Consider the following 24304-nt stretch of genomic DNA (forward strand, 5'->3'; position numbering starts at 1 on the left):
GTGTGTGTGTGTGTGTGTGCGTGCGTGCCAGGGTCACCAGATGTTTCAGACTAATATCCCCCAGAGGACATACAAAGACATCTACAGACAGATGTTTAAACTGTCTTTTTAACATTCAAGCGAAAATATCAAATGATCAAACGTTTGACCAACGCCTCACTGCTCTCACCCATGTATCTCTCTCTAATAAAAGAGAAAAATAAAATGTCAACTATTTCTACATTTTCTTTTATTGTTGGAAGATTATTCCAAAGGTGTAATCAACAGAGATACTCTGAAACACACCTGATTACATTTAAAGGAGAGCTGCATCTATACCAATCTAGACCCAACTGAAAGGCAGCTGCTGTTATGATAGTTAATGAATATGACGGAACCAGTTTGGTTTTCTCTCGTCCATTCTTTAAAAAACTAGCCAGTTCATAATAAATAAAACATCAAAGTTAGTTTCCAAGGACGCTCCAAGCATGCCTCATCTCTTTCCCTACTTATCTGAGCCCTTTCAATTCCTCACTCGTGGGAGAGGTGGAGATATAGGTTCAAATCCCACCGGCCTGTTTTCCCACAGTGAGATAAGAGGCAGGTGGCTAACGGCCTGTAATCAGGAAGTGATGTAATGACAAGACTCAGCTGATGGTGGAGGGGACACTCACTCCAGGGTCTGTCATTTCACCTGGTTGGAGGTGAAGAGAGAGGAGGGAGGGAGGGAGGGAGGGAGAAAGAATGACAGGAGGGAGAGTGAGAGAGAGTGGATGGAGACAGAGGAATAGGCAGACACCAATGCTTAGTAAAGCCGAATGTATAATTCGGCTTCACCAACATTATCAAGCGATGGCGATAGGCTTCATTTCACCTAAGAAAAGGACAGAGAGAGAACGAGAGATCTAGAGAGAGAGTGAGTGAGTACAGGAGAGAATGAGGGAGGCAAGAAAGAGATGTGACCATGATGATGTAGACTCTAGTCTACGTCATAGAGAAAAATAGGGGACATCAGTAAAGCAAGGATGCAGGAATGAGCCAGAGAATAGAGGAAGAGGAGAAAGAGGTGGACTAGTTAGAGATTCAAGGGATGGAGTAGAGAAGAGACGAAGCACTGTGTGTGGGAAAGACAGGAATTAAGTAGTGACAGCTGACATTCAGTCGGTATTTAGGTTCAGAGACACAGAAACACCATATAGACACTCTATACTGTGTTTAAGCTAATGACAGCTATATCCCCTCCATACCTTCCCCAGGCCCTGTCATTCACGCAGACATCCATTTCATTTGCTCACTGGTTATGTGAATGCCAGAGGGTTCTTAGAAAAACACCACAAGTGTTTTGATCTAAAGTGAGATAATTGCCATGTGTAACTGTGACACATAATTAAAAAGGCACAAATTATAACTAATTAGGGTCCTAAAAAAAATAAATGAAAGGTAAGTGCTTTGTTGAGAAAATTATAGGTTTAAGCCTGTATTGTTCCTATTCAAGAGATAACATTTCTCTGCGACACTTGACAAATTTGTGTTGGCCTAAACCCAAATGAGAAATACCCCCCACAACACACCAGCAACGTTCCCTCCGTTTTCATTGATAAATATTCGTTTCCTCATAGCCATTCACTCTGGCAATGTGGAGGAGTAATTGATAGTATCCATTTGTTGTCAAATGCTTCCCTCTAGTGGCCAAAGTGTGTACATTAATGGCTGTATTGTTTTAGAGTCTAAATCTAAACCAACCCATTTTCTAAACTTTAGAAAATATAGTTTAGAAAATAGTTTGGTTTTCTGAAGTTTATAAACTTTAGAAAATAGGTGCCAACTCCACCTCAAAGGAGAATTTTGGACTAAGGTTTTCATACCTTTTCTATGATGTTATATCTTAGGATGAATGGTACAGTAGAAAAATGTCATAACTTTCATAGTCCAAAATTCTTCTTTAGGTGCAGTAAGTAATGTTTGTCAAAATGCTCTATATTAAAATAATCATCACTATAGACTGAGTGTTCAATGACAGGTCTACCAGTCTTTCCAGCCATTTAGTAAACAGAAGACACATTTTCAGGTCTGGATATCAATTTCATCCAATCAGGAGAACGCATACAGGATGGATAAACAACTGAAATTCTAAGTTATGACACTAAGAAGTGAGCGGACAAAACAGGAACACACTGAAATTGAAGCTGATAAATAGGTAGTTGAAATTGGCAACCCACCTGAAAATGTATTTTCTACCTAAGAGCTTGAGGCGGGGTGACCTTACTGCACGAACACTCTAGGACTGATTGCTGTCAGAATATAGAGCTTTAACTTAACAAAAAACTTCCATCAAGATGAATAGGGAACATTCTTTCAGTTATGTATTTTTCCATCAACTTGACGTTACCTTTGTTAGAACCTAAGCCTTGACAGAAAAAAATGGCCTCCTTAATTTACGTGAGTAGACACCAATTCACACGAAATACTAGAACTACGATACCGTTTTCTAGCCTGGCATCGCCAGACTGATCACGTAGGATCACTCACAGTCTCACTAAACGTGTGAGTGCCCACATGATCAGTATGGCAATGGCAGGTTAGGTTTTCAAAATCGGAACCTAATTAAGTGGATGGCAGAGTCCTCACATCTATAACAAGGACAATGGTGAATGATATAGTTATCGTTACAGCGCACGGTGTGAACTGCCCTTATGGGCACTGGAACAAACTGTTATGTACTTGTGTGCTGTGATTTTTGATGTAGGCCAAAAATTTGAAATTCTTCAGTGCAGTTGCTTATTATTGAGCAAATACCTGTGTTAAAAGAAGTGTATAGTTATAGAGGTCCATTTCTGTGACTGAAGGAAATAAATTAAATCTCAGAACTCTGAGGGTTTTTACCTCACAACTGCTACCTGATGATGTTCCACAATTCTTGACTCACATTTGTGAGAAATTAAAATCATTTTGAGATACTAAGTCACAGTTGCAGAAAGTTGCAGTCAAAGATGCAGAAAAAAAGTCTCCGGAATACCGAGCTAAAGGAAATTCAGAAATAGAACAATGCACAAGTAATTACTTAGGTGAGGAGAATTTAAGACACAAGACAGACCTTTTTTTTTTTTTACATATTCTTTATTTTACAAAGTTTCTGTAGCTGCAACCACTCATTTTAGAAGCTCCTGTGGAAGACAAAGGACAATTAATTAGAGAGATCTCCTCATCGGGCAGGGATATCAACCATTTTCATTTATATAACAGGGAATTCCGCACAGCACAAAAATACATTTTGTATAGAAGACTATTCACAACAGCCATTTCAAATGCCATTAGTTAACATTGCAGCTTTAATCACTTTAGGATTCATTGTCGAGTCTATGGACAGCTTCTGTTTTACAACGATTAAACTACAGTGTAAGAGAAATTACTCCAGACAGGAGTCTCTCCTAAACAGTCATTAACAGTATGAGTAAAGTCCTTACTTTGAAACAATGCTGTCATCCTTGGCCAGCCTGAGGAGGGAGTCGTCAGCCTCACCCTACACAAAACACAGACAAAAGTCCGTTTACTCAACCTTTATTAAATAATGTGTGATGAAGGACATTCTTAATATTGGGCCTTGCGGTGGGATAATGTCTCCATGTTAGGCTAATGGGACAGGGAGTCACAATCAGTCTCTGTCTACTCAATAATTACAGTCAAGTAAAATGGTGAAGATGACTGCTGTGTTTTAGAAAACAGCCACTGATGCGCGTGATAAAATGGCACAATTCGTTCCTACTCTGTCTCATAGGAGGGCTGTGGACACTTCAGAAACCCACCTACCAGTGATATCGTTTGGCAGGTCTTTCAACTATTTTTTTTTTTTTTATTAACGTGAGAATAATGGCTACCATTATAGCATGCTAACTTTCCAGGATAAAAAGCCTGGAGTTTATATTAGGATGGATTCCCCAATGATGATGTCACTGGTAGGCGGGTTTCTGAAATGTCTACAGCCCTCCTCTGTGACACCGACCGAGAAGCAAAAATGTTACCATATTATAATGAGCATTAGTTTAGGACCAATTATAGAAATTGGGTGAAGTCTTCCTTTAATAGCACTCATTTCGTTTTACTCACACGCACAAACTGAACACGCAGAAGCAAAGAAATACAGTATGCCTGTCATTTAGTTTACCGTGAGACAAAAATATTCATGCAACACATCACCAAAACACCATACAATGCCATGCTGTCAAGGCTGAGCCTGAAAGGATGATATTATCATCTTGTGTTTAGGCTAGTGGTACATACCATTCTACGGATGGCACCACAGATGGCGTAGGTCTTGAACTGGCCATTGAAGCGACCAGTCACCTTGTCAACCTGCAGAGGACAGAAAGATGGTAAGATACTAACAAGAAATGAACTCAAGGATAGGTACACAACTCTAACCTCCACATAACGTTCTCATTCTTCCAGTTTCTCCATCTTACTGACAATAGCAGTTTTTTTATTTCAGGTTAACGAAAATGTTTTGTCAATTCTAGTTTTCGTTGTTTTGTTAGTTTAGTTAATTATAATAACCCTGGTACTTAACAGTTCCGCTGGTCCAAAACTACAATGAGGTCATTTAGAGGTTTGCGTGGGTGGGAACAGATTAAGCGTAGGAGTACGGTCAAACTGTTCTCTTGCTTTTTCCGTTGTTGTACTGTATATATGGTATGTTTATTGTTAATGCTGATACAATGTCTGAGGAACGAGAACTAACAAAATTGTACCCTTATGCACCTGTACACAAGATGTAACAATAAAGATCACCTTGAACGGAAAAATACAATGTATATTCAAGGAAAACAAATCAGCAGAATGGCGATGCATTGGGAAGACAACAAAGCAAAACTGAACTAAAACTTGTAGAGAATGGGCACGGTAGTAACAGACTCTTGGACTGCTCTTACTACAGGGTCATACAGTTATAATATATCTCCTGTCACTACATAGAAAACAGCCACTGAGAACTGGTTACAGTCAGTGCATGGCATGCATTAGAATTGCAAGCAAAAGCTTTTCTAGAATTTCTGACACTTTTCCTAAATACATGTGCTTAATTTATAGGAAAGAGGCAATAGACGGTTTTAGAAGAGATGTCCCAGAACTCTTTGCTTTGAAATGCTTACAGACTACAGCAAACTAGTCTGCATAAGGCTTTTTCCACAAACACAGGGCCAGTGCTGGGTTGGGGAATCAGTGTACATTTATGGACTCTACATTTTCCTTTTTGTTTTGTAAAGTCAACATTACTTAACTGGATGTGTTCGTTCCCTTGCAGGAATCACCACAGATGACAAGTCGTTTTTAAATTGCTAGTGGATATTAGTTGTTGGCCGTTTTACTACCGTCTTTGAAAACATGAGCCAGGACACTGAACAGTGAATATGACAATAAATGCCACATCATACAGTGGGAATATAAATGATAGTGAACAACTCATTATCAAAAGAGATGTTATAGCAGAAGCTACAAAGCGGGCATCAACTATGTTCTTATATTTATGGAAGATACAGAAGCAGAATTCTTTTCGATATCTCAAAATCTATTTTTGTTTTGATCATATAAAATAATACATCATATGTATGCAGATGCCTTCTCCAGTACCACAAATACAGAAATGGTTATAGACCAGTGGAATAGAAGTCAAAATATATTGTCTTACCTCAGCAATATTGAGCTGGATAGAGGCATGGTCCTTGGCTCCAATGATTCTGTTGCTAGCAGAGCTGCAAAACAATATGAGCAGTTTTCATCACAACTGTATTTAAATTTGGGACGCTTCTTGTGCAACACTACATGCCTGTGGCCATAACAGTTCAAGGTGGGTCTATATTACAGACTAATACATTGATAACTATATTTGTTTTAGTGCAAGCTTCGTCGATTGTGATCTAAAACAAAATATTTATTTGGTCAGAAGTTAGAAGAATGTGATCTAGTCAATATTTTAGGCTTGGCTAAACAATATATATTTGCCTTGCTGTTTCAAGTTATGATAATGTCCATGTTTATACCAAAATATACAAAGGATTGGAAATTGATTGCGCTTAATTTAATGTGGTTGAGTGCTATCCCACCACAGGGCTAAAAGCAACCATTGAATGCCATTCAGCCCTCCCACCAGCTTTGAGTAGTAGGTATCCACTAGGTCAGTGGTTTTCAACCTGCGCACATGATTTTTTTTTTGGGGGGTGGGAGGGGTCTCCAGGTGACAGTGAAGTGTCAATTTAAGGACTTTTAAGACCAATATTTATCTGTAGAACCGAGCCAAACAAAATGTTATGCCTCAACTCATACAATTCCAAGTGCGTATCAGGGTGGGGGGTCCCCAGTTCAAATATGATTATTCTGGTTAGTCACAGTCTGAAAGGTTCAGAACTACTGCATAAGTAATACAGTAAAGGGCATGGTTTGCCAAACCATGGAAGTTATTTACCATGCTAGGAACCATTCTGCTGTGCCATGGAAAGCCCTATTTGAGTCTATGGGGTGTCACAATTTAACTGTTCAATTTAACATCATCACAACACTTCAAGGATGTAGCTGGCAACACTCCAGGATTGCGTCAATACATGCCAATATATTACTCAAGTGGTTAGATTTGTTCATTGTCAGAGTTGAATGAAAACTCAAGATTGTATTTTTTAGGGAAAAAATTGACACTCACCATTTACGTGGGACGTACAGGTCCACGAATTCACCAGCGTCGTTCTGCATGTTTAAAGATGCTGTTGATCGCCTAAAGGATCTGAAGGAGGGAGAAAGAGACCCACTAACTTAAGATTGACCTTTATCTGTTGTCATGGCATCACATCAGTTAAAAAAACAGGACGGATGCAGAAACATAAGACTCATCTAGGAGTTACGATGAGTACTGGCGAAGTGAAAAGTCACGTACTGACAAGCTAACTAGCTGTCTGGTCCGACACCCACCGAAAATCACACGATTGTTACATTCGAACAGCGGTCCAAGTTAATAAACACATAACACTAATTTTGTCCATTATTCTGTATTGCAATGCTAACGGTGTGCTAAGCTACTAGCCTGCTCGCCGCCACCACCACGCATCACATGTGGCTCAACATTCCGGACAGAACAACAAACATTTCACTTTAATAGAACAGCCCGGCGTCAAACCCAACACCAAAACGTCTCTAAGGATCTATGAGCACGTATAGTTTAAAAATCTTCACAGTATTGTCTGCTATTGCGGGTTTTAATGTGTCATTTTCGTACTTTAAGGCGAGAGCTCTCGCTACACTCACCGTGTACAACAAATGGCCGACGGGAAAGAAAGAAAGAGCCGAGGTTGACCCGGAAGTAAAGAGAGTTCATTGAAATTGGTTAGGAAATCGTTTTGCGCCATCTGCTGTTGTTTGACAGAACACTATACATTCTTAAATAAAATAATAAATACACAAACTAACAAATAAACAAATGAAGAAAATATATAATAAATACAATAATAAATAGATATAGAAAAGAATGGGTTCTCACTCTCAGAGTGAGTTTCTAGACATTGGATGCCCCAAAATTCTGTGCAGTGCAGTGAGTGCACACACACACACACACACACACACACACACACACACACACACACACACACACACACACACACACACACACACACACACACACACACACACACACACACAGATCTTCTATTTTCGGCAAAGAGATTAGTGTAAAGGGAAAAAGGGAGGGGACTGAGTAGTATAGACTTCGGCCAGTCGTATAGGATTTAAATGGAAAAACTAGTGTGATTTTTGGCCACCACGAGCGACCAGTGAGCCTTGGTTTAGAAAGTCTCTGAAACTCTACTGGAGGAATGGAACACTATATTCCCTCATTTGGTGTTTTGAGATGATGGTGGAGAGAACAGTGTCTAAATGTTGGTCTAAAATCTCCCATACGTGTTTAATTGGGTTGTGATCTGGTAACTGCAAAGGCCATAGCATATGATTCACACCATTTTCATACTCATTGAAACATTCAGTGACGCCTTGTGCCCTGTGGGACTGTTATTTTGGCTACATGGTAAACTGGTACTGTAAATCTGTACACCACACCTATCACCCACAAGGGTATATGTTTTTTTAATTCATTTTTATTTGTATTTATTTATTGTCTACTTATTTTTCCTTAACTTAGCCTTTGTCATAATTCGATGTTTGTCTTGTTGACAGTATGGACATAGTCCTCTGGGGTGGGGGGGATATGTGGAGAAAAAAGAAAAGAGAAAAGGGGGGTAAGGAAAAGAAATATTTCAGTTTGTCTTCCTATTTTGATGCCGTAGACAAACCCTTTTCTGTAATGAAGAGAGAGAGAGAGAGAGAGAGAGAGAGAGAGAGAGAGAGAGAGAGAGAGAGAGAGAGAGAGAGAGAGAGAGAGAGTGTGAGAGTGAGAGAGAGAAAGAGAACTTGCATGAAGTGTGGCTTTCAAAGGAAGTGAAACAATAGCGGAAACTTCAGAAAGAGTCTGAGACTTGAGATTATCTGTACACAGACATACAATATGAATAGCTATGCTTTGTTTCTTGGCCTTTTTTCTGGTGAGTAATGTCTACCTGTCTGTGTCTATCTCTAAATACATCTGTCTGTCTGTCTGTCTGTCTGTCTGTCTGTCTGTCTGTCTGTCTGTCTGTCTGTCTGTCTGTATGTCTGTCTGTCTGTCTCTCTGTCTGTCTCTCTGACTATCTCATTTTGTTGTTATTCTATTCATCTCTCAGTGTGTCTGTCTATATCTCTCCAACCATCATTCTATTTATCTGTCGGTTTGTCCATCTCTTCATGTGCCATTCTCTTTGTCTGTGAAAAGTTATCCACCATTGCTTTAGTGTTGCTGTAGTGGTTTTTGTCTTTCTCTATAGATAAAAATGTTTGTAATGTTTACACAGTAAAAAACATGTGTCTATGTCTAGTTTGTCAACCTGTGGATATTTAGAACAAAATAAAATATTTCTAATAGTCAATAACAATATCAGAAGTGTCCTGTTCTTCCAAAAGTATGAAAAAAAACTGGTTCAATCCACTAATCCACCACCTGTCTAGGTGAAAAAACTAAGAAAAACAAATTACACATTATTGGTTTTGTGTCTTTTCTTAGTGTTTTCTTACAAACACACTTTTTGCTACAACAAAAAATGTGGTCCAAAAACTCACACAAATAGGTACACATTATCTCTGGAGTCATGTGATCAACATGCAGTATATACAGTTCAGGTTTTCCAGTGGTTACATGTACAGTGTATAATTCGGATGAACATTGAAATTATTAACTTGTGTGGTATTTTGCAGTGCATTAGACAAAGTATTTATCATAACTACTAGTAATTATAGATTGCTCACCTTTGCTTTCCAACAGCACTGTGTGATGTCACCATTGGATTGTGGTTAGGAGATACCACGGCCCACAGAGGAGTGGTGGGAGGACACATCAGTGTTGGATGCTCATTTTCGTGGGCCAGTACCAACAAGAAGTTCTTCTGTAGGGGAAAAGAAAAAGAAAAGTGCACAGTTCTCATTGTATCAACCAATAACAAGGAAGTGAAAGGTAGATACACAATTGAAGATAAGAAGGAGACTGGTGTGTTCTATGTGACCATTACTGGATTGGAGAAGTCTGACGCAGGGACGTACTGGTGTGGTGTGAAAAGATCTGTGAAAAATACACATCAGAAGGTCATCATCGTTGTTGATGAAGGTAGAGATTGTGATTGTCTTCAATGTCCTAAATATCTGCTGCCGCAAGATAGAGCTAAAACGTTTTTTTTACAAATAAGCTGATAAGTAAGAATACATAGGGTGGTGCCTGAAGCATTATAGTCAGTTAGTGCACTGACCTCCTGGTGCGTCAAGAGTTGAATCCGACTCTCGTCACTCACACACACACACACACACACACACACACACACACACACACACACACACACACACACACACACACACACACACACACACACACACACACACACACACACACACACACACACACGTATATAGATAATACATTCTGAAAATGTGTGAACCCTGTAGTGCAGTATGTGAATGTGAGTAGGCCTATGTACAATCAGAACACAAGATGATGGGATGAAGATCAAATATAAATTGATACAAATACTGATATGATTGCAACTCTTGGAACTTACAGCGTCAACATCGCAAACGACGACTGTCTCTTCTGTGAAAGTGACCTCTTCTGGACGAATGACTGTTTCTGGAACATTCGTTCCCATCTCCACATCCTACCGAAGGAGTCCCCACATCCTACCAAAGGAGTCCCTTCCAAATACTTCACCTGAAGATGCTTCATCAGGTATGAGTTACACATGTGTTCCTACTGTATATTGGCGTCACCAAATATATATTATAATTAAAATGTGTTATGCTCAAAATGCATTTTAAAGACGGGGTGCGTGATCCCCTAAAACATAATCATCAGGTATTATGGTTATACAAGGGGGAAGATTTTTTTCTTGTATTTGCATGTCTGCCATCCAACCTGCTTCCATTTAACCTCATAGTAGTATACTTCTAAAACTGCTGTTGCAGGTGCTGATTACATATCAGTCTTACTAGTTATTCACTTCCTCAAAACCTAACTTTGAATCATTTGTTTCTCAACCTAGGTACCATAGTGTTTGTGGTTGCCGGGTTGGTTGTCATGGTCACATTATTAGGAATGGCAACATTGATCTTTTGCAGGAAAAAGATCTGCACCCCACCAGGTACACTTGAGACACACGCACGCACGCACGCACGCACGCACGCACGCGCGCGCGCGCGCGCGCACACACACACACACACACACACACACACACACACACACACACACACACACACACACACACACACACACACACACACACACACACACACACACACTGCACAAAGACACATATGCACACATGCATGCACACATGTGCATAGAGTGACAAACACAAATGAACACTGTTTGTTTTCCAGAACATTCCAACATTCCTGTGGATACAGACTGTGCTGTTGTGAATGAGGTGAGTTTAAGTACATTTGTGGAGGTCTCAAAAACTCTTTATGTATGTAGCAAAGTGATATTATAAGCTAATGTATGTAAAGCTAAACTAGACTATTTCTATATTAGTTAAACTAAAGGGAAAAAAGGAAAGCCATAACAAATACATTTGTCTCACTAGCTTTGACATAATTACTCTAAACTAAGGTGCTCTCAAAACAATTAACAGAACACAATGTTGCTAAACAGCCCAATTTTGTGCATGTGTGAAGGTAATGAAAATGTACATTGAGTTCTGCTAAATATCAAGGTTCAGATGGCTGTGTTAATTCATTTGAGAGCATGGACCATCATTCAAAGAAATGTACTGTATCATATACTTTGAGGAAAAATGCTATGATCAAGTCAAATTAATGGAAAATTGTTTCCTCTTTTCCAAGGCTGTGTATGAGGAGATCAGAGAAGAGATTAGACAGTCAAACTTAACTCCTGTGAATACCGTCTACTCCTGCGTCTCATCCACCAGTCCAACCACCAACATTCATGTAAGCAACTTAACCAGTTCATCTGTTGAGAAACATTTGTAATTTTTTTGTTATGACACTGATTGAACCTACTTTTTTACCCCCACTCATAGCTGGTAAATGAATCACGCAACATCAACTCTGAAGGGTTTTCTTTGGGGGAGACAAATGCCCTCATAGACCCTACTACTGCAGAGTCCATCAACACATCTGCAGTCGCTGATGAAGATTTCTACTCTTTGGCACAGCTTCCCTCTGGTACAGGAGGTGGAATCCAGTCCAAAGACACTTCAGTGCCTCTGTAACCAGAGATATCCCCTTAATTCACAGACACTTGTCAACAGAGGGCACCATACTTGGAGATTGCCCTAGTTACATCTCATCATTTTTGGAATAGGCCTCTGCTGGACCCTTTTATTTCCCCAAGTCCTAAATTGTAATTTATTTTCAACAGTGATGTTGTTGAATGCATTCTATTACTAGTCTAGACAACACTGCAAATGAGCTTAACTACTCAGTGTAATTTCGAGAATAAATACATCTTGAATGAATGAATACTGCAATTACTAGAGATTTTAGAATGTCACACCACAGACCAATGGGATGCTACTACTATGAATCTATGTTATATTATTACTCATGCTAATGTTATTTAAGTGTACATACATACATACTAACTATATTTAGATTTTTTAAAGACGGGGTGCCGTGATTTTCAGTGATCCCCCCCTAAAACATAATCATCAGGTATTATGGTTATAGGAGGAAGATTTTTTTTCAAAAAAGTGTACATAAATTGTTAAAATTATGTTTTTTATGTGGACACGCCTCCAGTTCATTAAGTATACCTGGTTCTCACCTTATAGCACCTCCTCCACCACCTTAGCACCACCCACCTGTCCTAGTCCCTCCTCCTCCTCATGCCCACACCTGTTGTGTTATGATAATGAGGGGGAGGGTATATTTTTACTATGTCACTAAAGGGCTGTTTTTCTATTGGCACGTTGGCATTGACCCTGAAGGTTTCAGCCTTCAGGTACAAACTCAAAATAGTCAGAGAAGACATAAAACACCATAAAAACACCACCAGGGGGCTTAATGAAGTTCTATCAACCTCAAAGACACATGTAAAACAGAAAAAGTGCAAAACCATGGCACCACCTCTTTAAATTTGTATTTTTAACTTAAAAGTAAAAAAATAAACCCACCAAAACATCTCGTACTGTATACCGAAGCATGTTATGAGAAGGAAATATGTGAGGCCTTCTTGTGAAGCACAAACAATTTATTCATTCCCCATTTTCAATAATAGTCAAGATCACAACTTAGCAGTCATATGACTACATTATGCATGTAAACCACACACTAATAAATAAATGTAACATTATCCCCCACAGTGACATCCTCCAATGCACGTGGCATCCTCCAACACCCATTGTTTCCCAAACAGTGGGTCGGGACCATAGACTGTATAAAAGAGATGGACAAAGCCAGACCGCTGGTTTCTACAGACCGAAAATGAAGCCGATTGTTTCAAATGGGGGCTGGGGCTAAGCTGACAATGGATCTCCAAGCTCACAATGCATCACAACGTGTGAATTAATGCCCTGATGCTTCATGACACATAGGCCTACAATAATAAACAGGACAATAACTTCAGCAAAGAGGGGTTCACAGAGTTGGAGTTTCAGTAGAACTATAGCGAGATAAATGCTATGAACTCTTTTCTTGTCACATTGCTCTCCTCATTAAACGCTTCATAGATTTTAGAAATAGAATTACGTGTTTTCATAACATTAGTGTCAGTGCTAAGTTTGATGAACAGGTACACTGCATAGTTTTAACAGAATACGGAAAACCCTGCGTCGTTACAGTTTGTTTATGTCTGCAGCAGATCTGTCCTCTGTGTGCGCTCACTGTGTTGTGCTGTAGAACGGCACAGCAGCAGGAGGAGAGGGGGTGGAGTTGCATGGTTTGATGGACAGTTTTTGATACTTTTCATTGGTTCAAATTTTTTTACACAGACGTAAAGGGTGTTAAATAGCGTTGATTTATGAAAAAAAAAAAGAGGCTGAAAATGGGGTTATCTGGTTCTCGCCGGACAGCTCACAACATGTTGCTTCGAGCCGCGTTACGAGCTTGTAGATCTGCTATTTTCACTAGTTTGGGTCCTGGGCAAACATCAAACTTTTCTTTTGGGTCTCGAGCTAAAAGGTTTGGGAAGCACTGACTCCAGCATTGAGGCAACCCTAGTACAGAGGCAACTCTAGTGGGTTGGCCATGTCATCCAGATGACTGGCTGCCGTTTGCCCCGGCAAGTGCTTTATGGACAGCTCCTGTCAGCCAGCAGGAAGCCAGGCGGTCCAAAACTGTGGTATCTAGACCAGAAACAAGTCATTGCGGCTTTCCTGGGCAATCCATTTTAGTTGACCTTGTATTGTAAACTGTACTTCCATGTGCTTTCTCTCTGCAAACGTCTAAGTAAAGTATTCAATCAATCAATTCAATCAATCAAAAGCTGAATTAGGTCTAATTAAAGAGGTGCAACATCAACCCCACTGACCTGGAGTCAGTTGCAGCAAATGGTGTTCTTTATGCCAAGGGTTCCCAAACCTTTCAGGCTGCGACCCCCAAAATAATAATATTTGAACTGGGGACCCCCCACCCTGACAAGCACTTGGAATTGTAGGCATTACATTTAGTGAAAATGTCAGATCAACAAGCTCACAACGCCTTGCATTGTGAGGCGTTGTGAGCTTGTAGATCTGATATTTTCACAATGTTTGCCACTTTCTTATATCATGTTTGACAATATGGCCAATTTGGTATTAAAAAGGTATTTTTATTGTCACTTTAGAAATGTGCATATACCCTGTATACACTTCTACAGAATAAATGTTGGTTTGTCTACTGTTGAGTGATAAAACAATGTTGCACATTGAGCTAATCATCTGGGGACCTCCCAAAATAATTTGGGGTCCCGACCCCCAGATTGGGAACCACTGCTTTATGCCACGATGGGGTCACACACTTCGATGAGAAACACACCCAATAAAGGATGGTGCGGCACCAGCAAAGACACCTCCATGCTGATCCAGTACCATCTCAGCCTCCTGATCCAGACGTGGTTAACTCAAACTAACACTGAGACAGCTATTTTCAAGTGGAGCAAACAAGATGAGAGAGGAGAGATGGGTGCAGTGTGAGTGAGACTGTCTTGACATTTCCGCTAGGCAGAGGCAAGAAGAGAGAGAGAGAGAGAGAGAGAGAGAGAGAGAGAGAGAGAGAGAGAGAGAGAGAGAGAGAGAGAGAGATAATTTGCATGTGTGGCCTTTAAAGGAAGAAAATGTACAATGTAAGGAAATGAAACGCTGCTCATTTTCCTTCACAACGGAAACCTCAGAAAGTGTGAGACTTGAGATTATCTTTACACAGACATACAATATGAATAGCCACTATGCTGTGTTTCTTGGCCTTTTTTCTGGTGAGTAATGTCTCTGTCTGTCTCTCTAAATGCATCTGTCTATTATGTCTGTCTATCCCCTGTCTGTCTGTCTGTCCATCATTCTATTTATCTGCCTGTTTGTCCATCTCTCCATGTGCCTGTCAATATTTCTGTCTGTCAAACCATCTACTACTGTATCTTCATGTCCATGTCTTTCTCTTTGTCTGTGAAAAAATATCCACCATTGCTTTAGTGTTGCTGTGGTGGTTTCTGTCTTCTCTATTGATCAACATGTTTGAATGTTTGTAAACATGGTAGAATAACAGGTAGAATGTCTATGGATATTATTACACAGTATAACAATGTCCAGAACATTAGCTATGTCGAGTTTGTCAACCTGTGGATATTTAGAACAAAATAATATATTTCTACTGAATAACAATATCAGAAGTGTCATGATCTTCCAGAAACATGAAAAATACTGGTCTAATGCACCAAAATCCACCTGGTCAGGTGAAAACACATAAAAAGTTGCTACAACTCCTAAAAATGTTGTCCAAAACTCACATAAATGCGCACATTTTATCTTCATGTGATCAACATACATACAGTTCTAATTGTTCCAGTGGTTACATGTACAGTGTATAATTCTGATGAACATTGAAATTATTAACTTGTGTGGTATTTTGCAGTGCATTAGACAAAGTATTTATCATAACTACTTGTAATTATAGATTGCTCACGTTTGCTTTCCAACAGCACTGTGTGATGTCACCATTGGATTGTGGTTAGGAGATACCACGACCCACAGAGGAGTGGTGGGAGGACACATCAGTGTTGGATGCTCATTTTCGTGGGCCAGTACCAACAAGAAGTTCTTCTGTAGGGGAAAAGAAAAAGAAAAGTGCACAGTTCTCATTGAATCAACCAATAACAAGGAAGTGAAAGGTAGATACACAATTGAAGATAAGAAGGAGACTGGTGTGTTCTCTGTGACCATTACTGGATTGGAGAAGTCTGACGCAGGGACGTACTGGTGTGGTGTGAAAAGATCTGTGAAAAATACACATCAGAAGGTCATCATCGTTGTTGATGAAGGTAGGGATTGTGAGTCTTCAATTAGGTGGAAAGACTGGTGATGCGAGGTTAGTCTTCAATAGAGCACCGAAGTCCTGACGTCACTGCCAGTAGAGGGCGCTTTTCCGCAGGTTCGTGGCTTTACTTTTTCGCCAGAAACAGGCTGTATCAAATATGAATGGATATCATAAACGATGCAGAGCCACCCCCCTGACAAAAACGCCAGGGTGGTGTGTTTATGTTTGGAACACAGTTCTTATATGACGTGATCTAAGATTCCCAAATGGGGATTTCAACACAAAAAATAAAGCCACGAACCCGTGAAACAGCGCCCTCTAGTGGCAGTGACGTCCGACTTTGGTGCTCTATGTCCTAAATATCTGCTGGTGCAAAATAGAGCTAAAACCTTTTTTTTAAACAAATAAGGTGATAAGTAAGAATATATAGAGTGGTGCTTGAAGTGGTAGTGCACTGACCACATGCTCTTGGTGCGTCAGGGGATACGAGGTTGAATCCGACTCTCGTCTCACACACACACACGCACACGCACACACACACACACACACACACACACACACACACACACACACACACACACACACACACACACACACACACACACACGTACACATATTAATGTGTGTGTATAAATATATAGATAATACATTCTGAAAATGTGTGAATATTTATGAACCCTGTAGTGCAGTGTGTGAATGTGAGTAGGCCGTACAATCAGAACACAAGATGATGGCTCCACAGTCCATACCATCCAGTATTTAGACACTGATAAATGCTATAAAAAAAAGATCAAATATAAATTGATAGAAGACAGTGAGATAAAGAGAGATGATCGCAATAAACACAAATACTGATGATTGCAACTCTTGGAACTTACAGTGTCAACATCGCAAACGACGACTGTCTCTTCTGTGAAAGAGACCTCTTCTGGACGAATGACTGTTTCTGGAACATTCTTTCCCATCTCCACATCCTACCCAGAGTCCCTTCCAAATACTTCATCTGAAGACACTTCATTAGGTATGAGTTACACATGTGTTATTATATTGGCGTCACCAAATATATTATAATTAAAATGTGTTACGCTCAAAATGCATTTTAATTATCTAAATCGATATTTTATGAAAATATATGTATCATGATCAAAATCTAATTTTCCGATTGTCATGAAACTTGCTGAATACATTAATGCTCGATGGAAATGTCTGCCAGTTGGTTGATTGTTTGGTCTGTTCAAAACTTTGGTCCCAAATAACATATCTTAAAAAACTACTGGCTGGATGCCAGTGCATTGCTACGCACCTTCATGCTCACCCGAGGATGATCCCTACGACGACCTTGGTAACATGATGGATCTTCCTCTTGCACCACCCTTAGGCCGAATGTTCCACTTTTACATTTAAAAAAAATCTGTTTTACATATAGTTTTACACCGGCACACATAGTAACATCAGAAAACAATGACTAATAATTGTAAATATGTGTATACCACACAAGACCAGAGGTGGACAAAGTACTCAACCCCAGTACTTGAGTAAGAGAACAGATACTCCTGGTAAAATTTACTCCACTACGCGGAATAAGTGAAAGTAGCTCAGTCAAAATGTTACTCAAGTAAGAGTAAAACAGTAATTGCTTTTAAATTGACTTAAGTATTCAAAAGTACATGCTTTTAAAAATATTTAAAGTAAAAGTAAAAGTACATGCTTTTAAAAATACTTAAAGAACAAGTAAAAGTAAAAGTAGAAGTAAATCTCTTACTTTTTATATCAATGAATTGCTGTAATGTTTTCACAATGAATTTATAGGACTGTGTAACTCTTGTTTCAGAGAAGTAACTCTCTGAAACCACCTGCACAGCATGCTCTGTAGAACCACTACGTTATACAAAGCCTGCAGAAACACATATAAAAACATAAAAATGACTGAGGAACCAGAACAAATTAATTTTACTCCTATGTTTTTAGACGCTAGCGCTAGCGCGTCTCTACAGACAGTCTGAGTTGACTTTCGACACCTAAGCACTCAGGGGTCGACACCTAAGTCTCATTGGCTGTCCTGGCTGTCCTTCACACTTCCCCCCCTTTAAGCCAATGGGGAGTAAGTTTCCTTTAAAGCACATCCTTTGCAGGAGCGCGAGATTAGCAGCAGAGTCAGAGAGAGGGAGAGAGCCCCCCCCCCCCCCCCCCCCCCCCCCCCCCCCCACACACACACACACACACACACACACACACACACACACACACACACACACACACACACACACGCACACACACACACTAGAGATGCCGCGATCCGATTTATCAATGAAAAAATGTGGATCGGATCGGATCGGATTCCAGCAAAAATGACCGATAAAACGCTGCGATTAAAGCACTCCATTCCAGTAATCCGCTCCAGCACTTTGATCCTTCCTACTCGGAGCACGTTGGCTACAACCAGTGTTGCCATGTCGGCTTATTATAAGCGAATTTGGGCTTCTTTTTCTGTAAAGTTGCTTGTAAAAATCGGTAGTTAAGCGTTGCGTTTTTTGGGACTCATTTCATCGTGTATTTGCTTATTTAGGCTTGCTTACTTTTTTTTGTAATTATTGTTTAAACCAGGGGTTCTCAAATATTTTTTATAAATGTTTTGTGCCCAGGTTTTCCTAGACCTGGTTGCTTATTTCTCTCACAAAACTTGGCAACACTAGCAGCGCACCGGTGTTTGTTGTTAGCACGACTGGAGGCTAGCTCTGGCCCATGTAGAATTAGCAGAACTTCAGTACGAGCAGAAAGAAAGCAGCGATGTCAGCCGTGTGGGAGTTTTTCGGGTTAAAAGCCCAAACGGACCCAACAGCCCAGTGCAAGTCATGTCTAAAAGACGTCCCACGCGGTGGCAACGTCGGTACACGGTACAACACGACCAACCTTATTAACCATCTTAAAAAACACCATAAAGCCCTATATTTGGAATATGAAAAAGCTACAGAAAAGAAAAGGCGACGACACGCTGGCCCCCAACAACCAACGTTGCCAGAGACATTTGAAAAGCGTGAAAAACTCTCAAGAGAGAGCAAGAAGGCAAAAGAAATAACAGAACACATTGCCCAGTTTATAGTGCTGGATGACCAGCCACTGTCTGTGGTAAATAATGTCGGATTTCAACGCTTAATAGAGCACCTAGAGCATAGATATTCAACTGGCGGCCCGCGGGCCACGTGCGGCCCGCGAGGAGCTTCCTTGTGGCCCCTGGCCATATTCCAAAAAAAAAAAAAAAAAAAAAAAAAAAAATGTTTTTTTTTTTTTTTTAATTTTCATAATTATTATTTATTTTAACTTTGATTTATGTTATCAAAGTTAAAACAGTACAAATTATTTATCCTTCATTAGTTCTTGAAAGGCCATCTTTCATTGGAACTTAACTTAGAACCTTAAATAGAACCGAATTAGACCGAATTAGACCCCAAAAAAGGTTGATTTATATTGGTCAAATAGAACCGAATTAGACCCGAATTAGACCGAATTAGACCCGAATTAGACCCGAATTAGACCCGAAAAATTTCGCGCGCGTGCGCTTTGCGCACGCGCGCAAATTGTGTGGCCCCCAACTCCAAATTATTTTACAGTTGTGGCCCCCTGCCTAATCTAGTTGAATACCCCTGACCTAGAGCCTCGCTACGTTCTGCCCAGCCGCAGTTATATTACTGACACAGCCATCCCGCAGATTCACAAAGAAGTGCGAGGTTTTCTGACGGCATATGTGGACAGTGCAGAAGCAATTAGTTTCACGACCTACATCTGGAGTTCAGATGTAAGTGCCTATATATAGCAGATCTACAAGCTCACAACGCGTCGCGATGCGACACGTTGTGAGCTTGTAGATCAGCTATTTTCAAATAGCCTTGGTATAAAATAGGGCTAAAGTGGTTAATGTATGTTTTATAATGTAATAATTTATATCTGCAAAGTAACTAGTAACTCAAGTTTTCAAATAATTGTAGTGGAGTAAAAGTACAATATCTGCCTCTGAGATGTAGTGGAGTAGAAGTACAAGTACTGAAAACTGGAAATACAACAGTAAAGTGAAAAATACCTCAAAATTGTACTTAAATACAGTACTTGAGTACATGTAGTTACTTTACACCACTGATGACATGCCTGTCTAAGACAAGTCCCAGAGTATTCCTAAAACTGTATATATCTGTAGGCTATTTTTATTTAGTTATTATTGTCCATTTTATTTTCTTGCTTAATATTTTCTTCTCTTCATTATATCAATTATATGTAGAACCATCTGTGGTACAAGTTCCAACAACATTTCGCTGCTTGTATCTTTATGAGTCAGTAACAAATAAAGCTTCTTGAATTCTGCACAATCCTAATGTTGTAATTCACTGCAGAAGGACTTGTTTTGTACCACAATAGGTAGGCTAGTCCTATACCAGTTACTTATTTTTATTTTAATGTTAAGACATTTATGCTTGAATGACAGTGATTAGGCCTTAACATGTTACAGCACTATAAAAAAACAAGACATGACACAGTCATAATATAGCCGCAAAATGTCATATTGAGGTATGCCATTTTTTGGCAGAGTTCTTCTACATTGCAGTATTGATACTTTAACTTGAGTAGTTTGGGGGGGGGGGGGGGGGGGGGGGGCACACACACAATACAGCTGCTAATAATATGAATGTCAAATCATATTCAAAAGGACATATATTTTTTCAAAAAAGTTTTTCTTTTTTTTTTTTCTTCTTTTTTTTATGTTTTTTCAAAAAGTTTTTTTCCCCCATTTTTTTATTTTTATTTCAATTTCTCAACGGCAGATTGGGGCAAAAAAAGCCTGCCGCTAGCGGCTATATTATGACTTTAGTCATTTCTTGTTATAGTTACTAGTACAGTATATTACTTAATTAACATCATGTTTCTTTTGCATACTAAGAAGTGTAAAAGAAAGGCTTAACAAGGGGGTCGAGTGCCATGTAGTAGCCATGTTCGATGCTGCTTCGATAACCTCTCGTCATCGAAAATAGCTGATCTACAAGCTCACAACACATCACTTCTTCAACGGACTGTGAGCCTGTAAGTCAGACATTTTCAGCATGCGAGGATGTCGAACAACGAAGTACACGTCCAGCTTAACCACCCCAGAGCTGCCTTCCCCTTGGATCTGGTCCTATTTTAACAGCATTTCTCAGTAATATGGCAATGGATTAACTAAGGACCAGTGTCAGTGTCCTAACAAAGCAAGGGGGTCGAGAAGTGGTGAAAAGTATTTCACGCAAATAACGTTGTAAGCAGTGTTGGCCAAGTTCTTTAAAAAAACAATAACATGTTATTGTTACTAGTTACTGCTCTCAAAATGTAACTAGTTAGTTACTCTACTTATTACATTTACTCTGTTACTGTCCACTACTGCACAAGACAATCACACATCCCACCCCTAACCCTTACAATGTCATGACTCTTGATGCTGCTGGTAGGGTTTTAAGACTCTAGTCTTGTAATTGTCTGTCTATGTTCATATCTAACTGTATGTTTTCTTGCCTCTCAGTGTCTGTCTGGTTATTATCTGTTTGTCTTTCTGTCTGGCTGTTTAAATCTATTTTAAATGTGATCTTATGTATTAAATCAGTAAGATGATGAAATTCAGGACAGTTTTTATTTCAAAATCCTATTGAACTTTCATCATACAAAAATGCTCTCAGAATAATGTTTAGATTTTATGCCCCAATTTAGATAAGAAGTAGTTTTGTACCTTTTAAATTAAGGGTAACTTGCTTGTGTAAAAAGCAACATAGGCGTTGTTTGCTCTACTGACGCTGTTTACTGACACTGTTTGTGAATATGACTTAATTGTTTAGAACCGTATATGCATTCAAATGGATGGGGTGGGATGTTTTATTCCTTTAGTTCTTATCCATATGAAGACCAGATATTATATGGTCTATTATAGGATTCGTGTATAGGATTAAAAACGTAGAAATCAAAACGGATCCACATGAGTAGGAAATATAAGTGACTTAAGTCATGTTAAATGTGAACATGTCAACAATGTGTTCAATTCAGATATATTACAAGCAGAAAAAAATCTCCGCTTGCCTGTTGTTGCCGGTGTTTGTGCGTGTGCGCGTGTGTGTATGTGTGTGTGCAGTGGCGGATCGTCCGGGTAGGCCAGGTAGGCGGCGCCTACGGGCCCGGGCCGTCAGATCACATGGACCTTTATTTTATTAGAATAGACGCACTTTGCGTACTCCGCCTCGCCGCCTCTCAGCAACTTTCCCAGAGATTCACCAGCTTACATGGAACTGCAAATATATTCGAAGCAATTCACCCCAATACACTGTTGGAAGCTCAGGGGGGGGGCTGATCAGTGTGCCATGCCTACCGGCCCGGCTCTCAGTTGTTCCGCCACTGTGTGTGTGTGTGTGTGTGTGTGTGTGTGTGTGTGTGTGTGTGTGTGTGTGTGTGTGTGTGTGTGTGTATGTGTGTGTGTGTGTGTGTGTGTGTGTGTGTGTGTGTGTGTGTGTGTGTGTGTGCGCGCGCCATCCAATCTGCTTCCATTTAACCTCACAGTAGAATAGTTCTAAAACTGCTGTTGCAGGTGCTGATTACATATCAGACTTTAATACTATAGTTATTCACTTCCTCAAGACCTAACTTTGAATCATTTGTTTCTCAACCTAGGTACCATCCTGTTTGTGGTTGCTGTAATGGTCTTGGTTGTCATGGTCACCATATTAGGAATGGCAACATTGATCTTTTGCGCTCCACCAGGTAGGGCCTACACTTGAGACGCATGCAGATTTTAACCAGTTCATCTGTTGAGAAACATTTGTACTTTGTTTGTTATGACACTGATCAAACCCCACTCTTAGCTGGTAAATGATTAACGCAACATCAACTCTGAAGTGTTTTCTTTGGGAGAGACAAATGCCCTCACAGACCCTCCTACTGCAGAGTCCATCAACACAGGTGCAGTCTATTATGCTGATGAAGATTTCTACTATTTGGCACAGCTTCCCTCTGGTACAGGAAGTGGAACCCAGTCCAAAGACACTTCAGTGCCTCTGTAACCAGAGATATCCCCTTAATTCACAGACACTTGTCAACAGAGGGCACCATACTTGAAGATTGCCCTAGTTACATCTCATCATTTTTGGAACGAGCCTCTGGACACTATCACACCCGATCAAGTAGTTGCCTCACACTCAACGTGCCCAAGGTCCGCTCTGAACTTGGTAAATCTGCATTTAGCTTCTGTGGCCCTACCCATGTAATGCCCTGCAGGACACATTGAGATTAATCACTCTAGTACCCTTCAGTCATTTTAGAACCCTGGTGACCAAACAGGTCACCACAATATGTCATTGTTTTTAGACAGTAGTTTGGTTTCTTATCTGTAACTTTTGTATTTTATGTATGCGTTTTATTTTCCCAATTCCTAAATTGTAATTTATTTTCAACAGTGATGTTGTTGAATGCATTGTATTACTCGACAACATTGCAAATTAGTTTAACTACTCAGTGTAATTTTCGAGAATAAACACATCTTGGATGAATGAATACTGCAATTACTAATTGAGATTTTAGAATGTCACACCACAGACCGATGGGATGCTACTACTATGAATTTATGTTATATTATTACTGATGCTATTGTTATTTAATTGTATTTGAGCTATTATACTAATACATACATAATAACCATATTTAGATTTTTTTAATTGTATTAAAATTATTGTATGTAAGTAAAACAAGAAACCCCCAAAAACATCTATACTGTAGCATGTTATGAGCAGGAAATATGTTAGGCCTCCTTGTGAAGCACAAACAATTTATTCATTCCCCATTTTCAATAAATAGGTGGTGCCATGGTTTTGCACTTTTTCTGTTTTTCATGTGTCTATGAGGTTGATAGAACTTCATTAAGCCCCCTGGTGGTGTTTTTATGGTGTTTTATGTCTTCTCTGACTATTTTGAGTTTCTTCTAAAAGTATATCCTCCCCCTCATTATCATAACACAACAGGTGTGGGCATGAGGAGGAGGAGGAGGGACTAGGACAGGTGGGTGGTGCTAAGGTTAATGAACTGGAGGCGTGTCCACATAAAAACATAATTTTAACACTTTCTGTACACTTTTAAAAAAAAAATCTTCCTCCTAGTATAACCATAATACCTGATGATTATGTTTTAGGGGGGAAATCACTGAAAATCACGGCACCCCGTCTATAATAAAGTGTGTGTGTGTGTGTGTCCGTGTCCCTCA

The 24304-nt window shown here is 39.7% G+C and overlaps 2 protein-coding genes and 1 long non-coding RNA gene across 7 annotated transcripts; 2 read left to right on the forward strand and 1 right to left on the reverse strand.

Annotated features, from left to right (window-relative positions):
• Positions 1-3074: 3074 nt before the first annotated feature.
• Positions 3075-7292, reverse strand: rps21 (ribosomal protein S21; the record flags this gene model as incomplete). Of its 2 annotated transcripts, XM_084069411.1 has the most annotated exons (6): positions 7264-7292; positions 6665-6745; positions 5660-5723; positions 4258-4329; positions 3444-3499; positions 3075-3143 (listed from the first exon to the last, which is right to left on the reverse strand). In XM_084069411.1, exons 2-6 carry the CDS (start codon positions 6712-6714, stop codon positions 3134-3136), a joined length of 252 nt encoding a protein of 83 aa, XP_083925537.1. In that variant the 5' UTR covers positions 6715-6745; positions 7264-7292. The 2 variants fall into 2 exon arrangements, with proteins under 2 accessions (XP_083925537.1, XP_083925538.1); XM_084069412.1 differs by lacking the exon at positions 3075-3143 and having other exon boundaries at positions 3440-3499.
• A 1172-nt stretch (positions 7293-8464) lies between these two features.
• On the forward strand, positions 8465-23891 carry LOC311054504 (CMRF35-like molecule 5). Of its 4 annotated transcripts, none has more exons than XM_084070519.1 (7): positions 8465-8549; positions 9362-9700; positions 10148-10312; positions 10626-10724; positions 10963-11009; positions 11428-11532; positions 22914-23891. In XM_084070519.1, exons 1-7 carry the CDS (start codon positions 8513-8515, stop codon positions 22926-22928), a joined length of 807 nt encoding a protein of 268 aa, XP_083926645.1. In that variant the 5' UTR covers positions 8465-8512; the 3' UTR covers positions 22929-23891. The 4 variants fall into 4 exon arrangements, with proteins under 4 accessions (XP_083926645.1, XP_083926642.1, XP_083926644.1 ...); XM_084070516.1 differs by lacking the exon at positions 22914-23891 and adding an exon at positions 11625-12011; XM_084070518.1 differs by lacking the exon at positions 22914-23891 and adding an exon at positions 11625-12011 and having other exon boundaries at positions 9362-9550.
• Positions 14864-17048, forward strand: LOC311052969. Its single transcript, XR_014601585.1, has 3 exons — positions 14864-14995; positions 15716-16054; positions 16931-17048. It is a non-coding gene; the product is annotated as an uncharacterized lncRNA (long non-coding RNA).
• Positions 23892-24304: the final 413 nt, after the last annotated feature.

Source organism: Gymnoscopelus microlampas (genome assembly GCF_963454915.1).
Source record: "Gymnoscopelus microlampas genome assembly, chromosome: 10".
In the NCBI taxonomy this organism is placed as follows: Eukaryota; Metazoa; Chordata; class Actinopteri; order Myctophiformes; family Myctophidae; genus Gymnoscopelus; species Gymnoscopelus microlampas.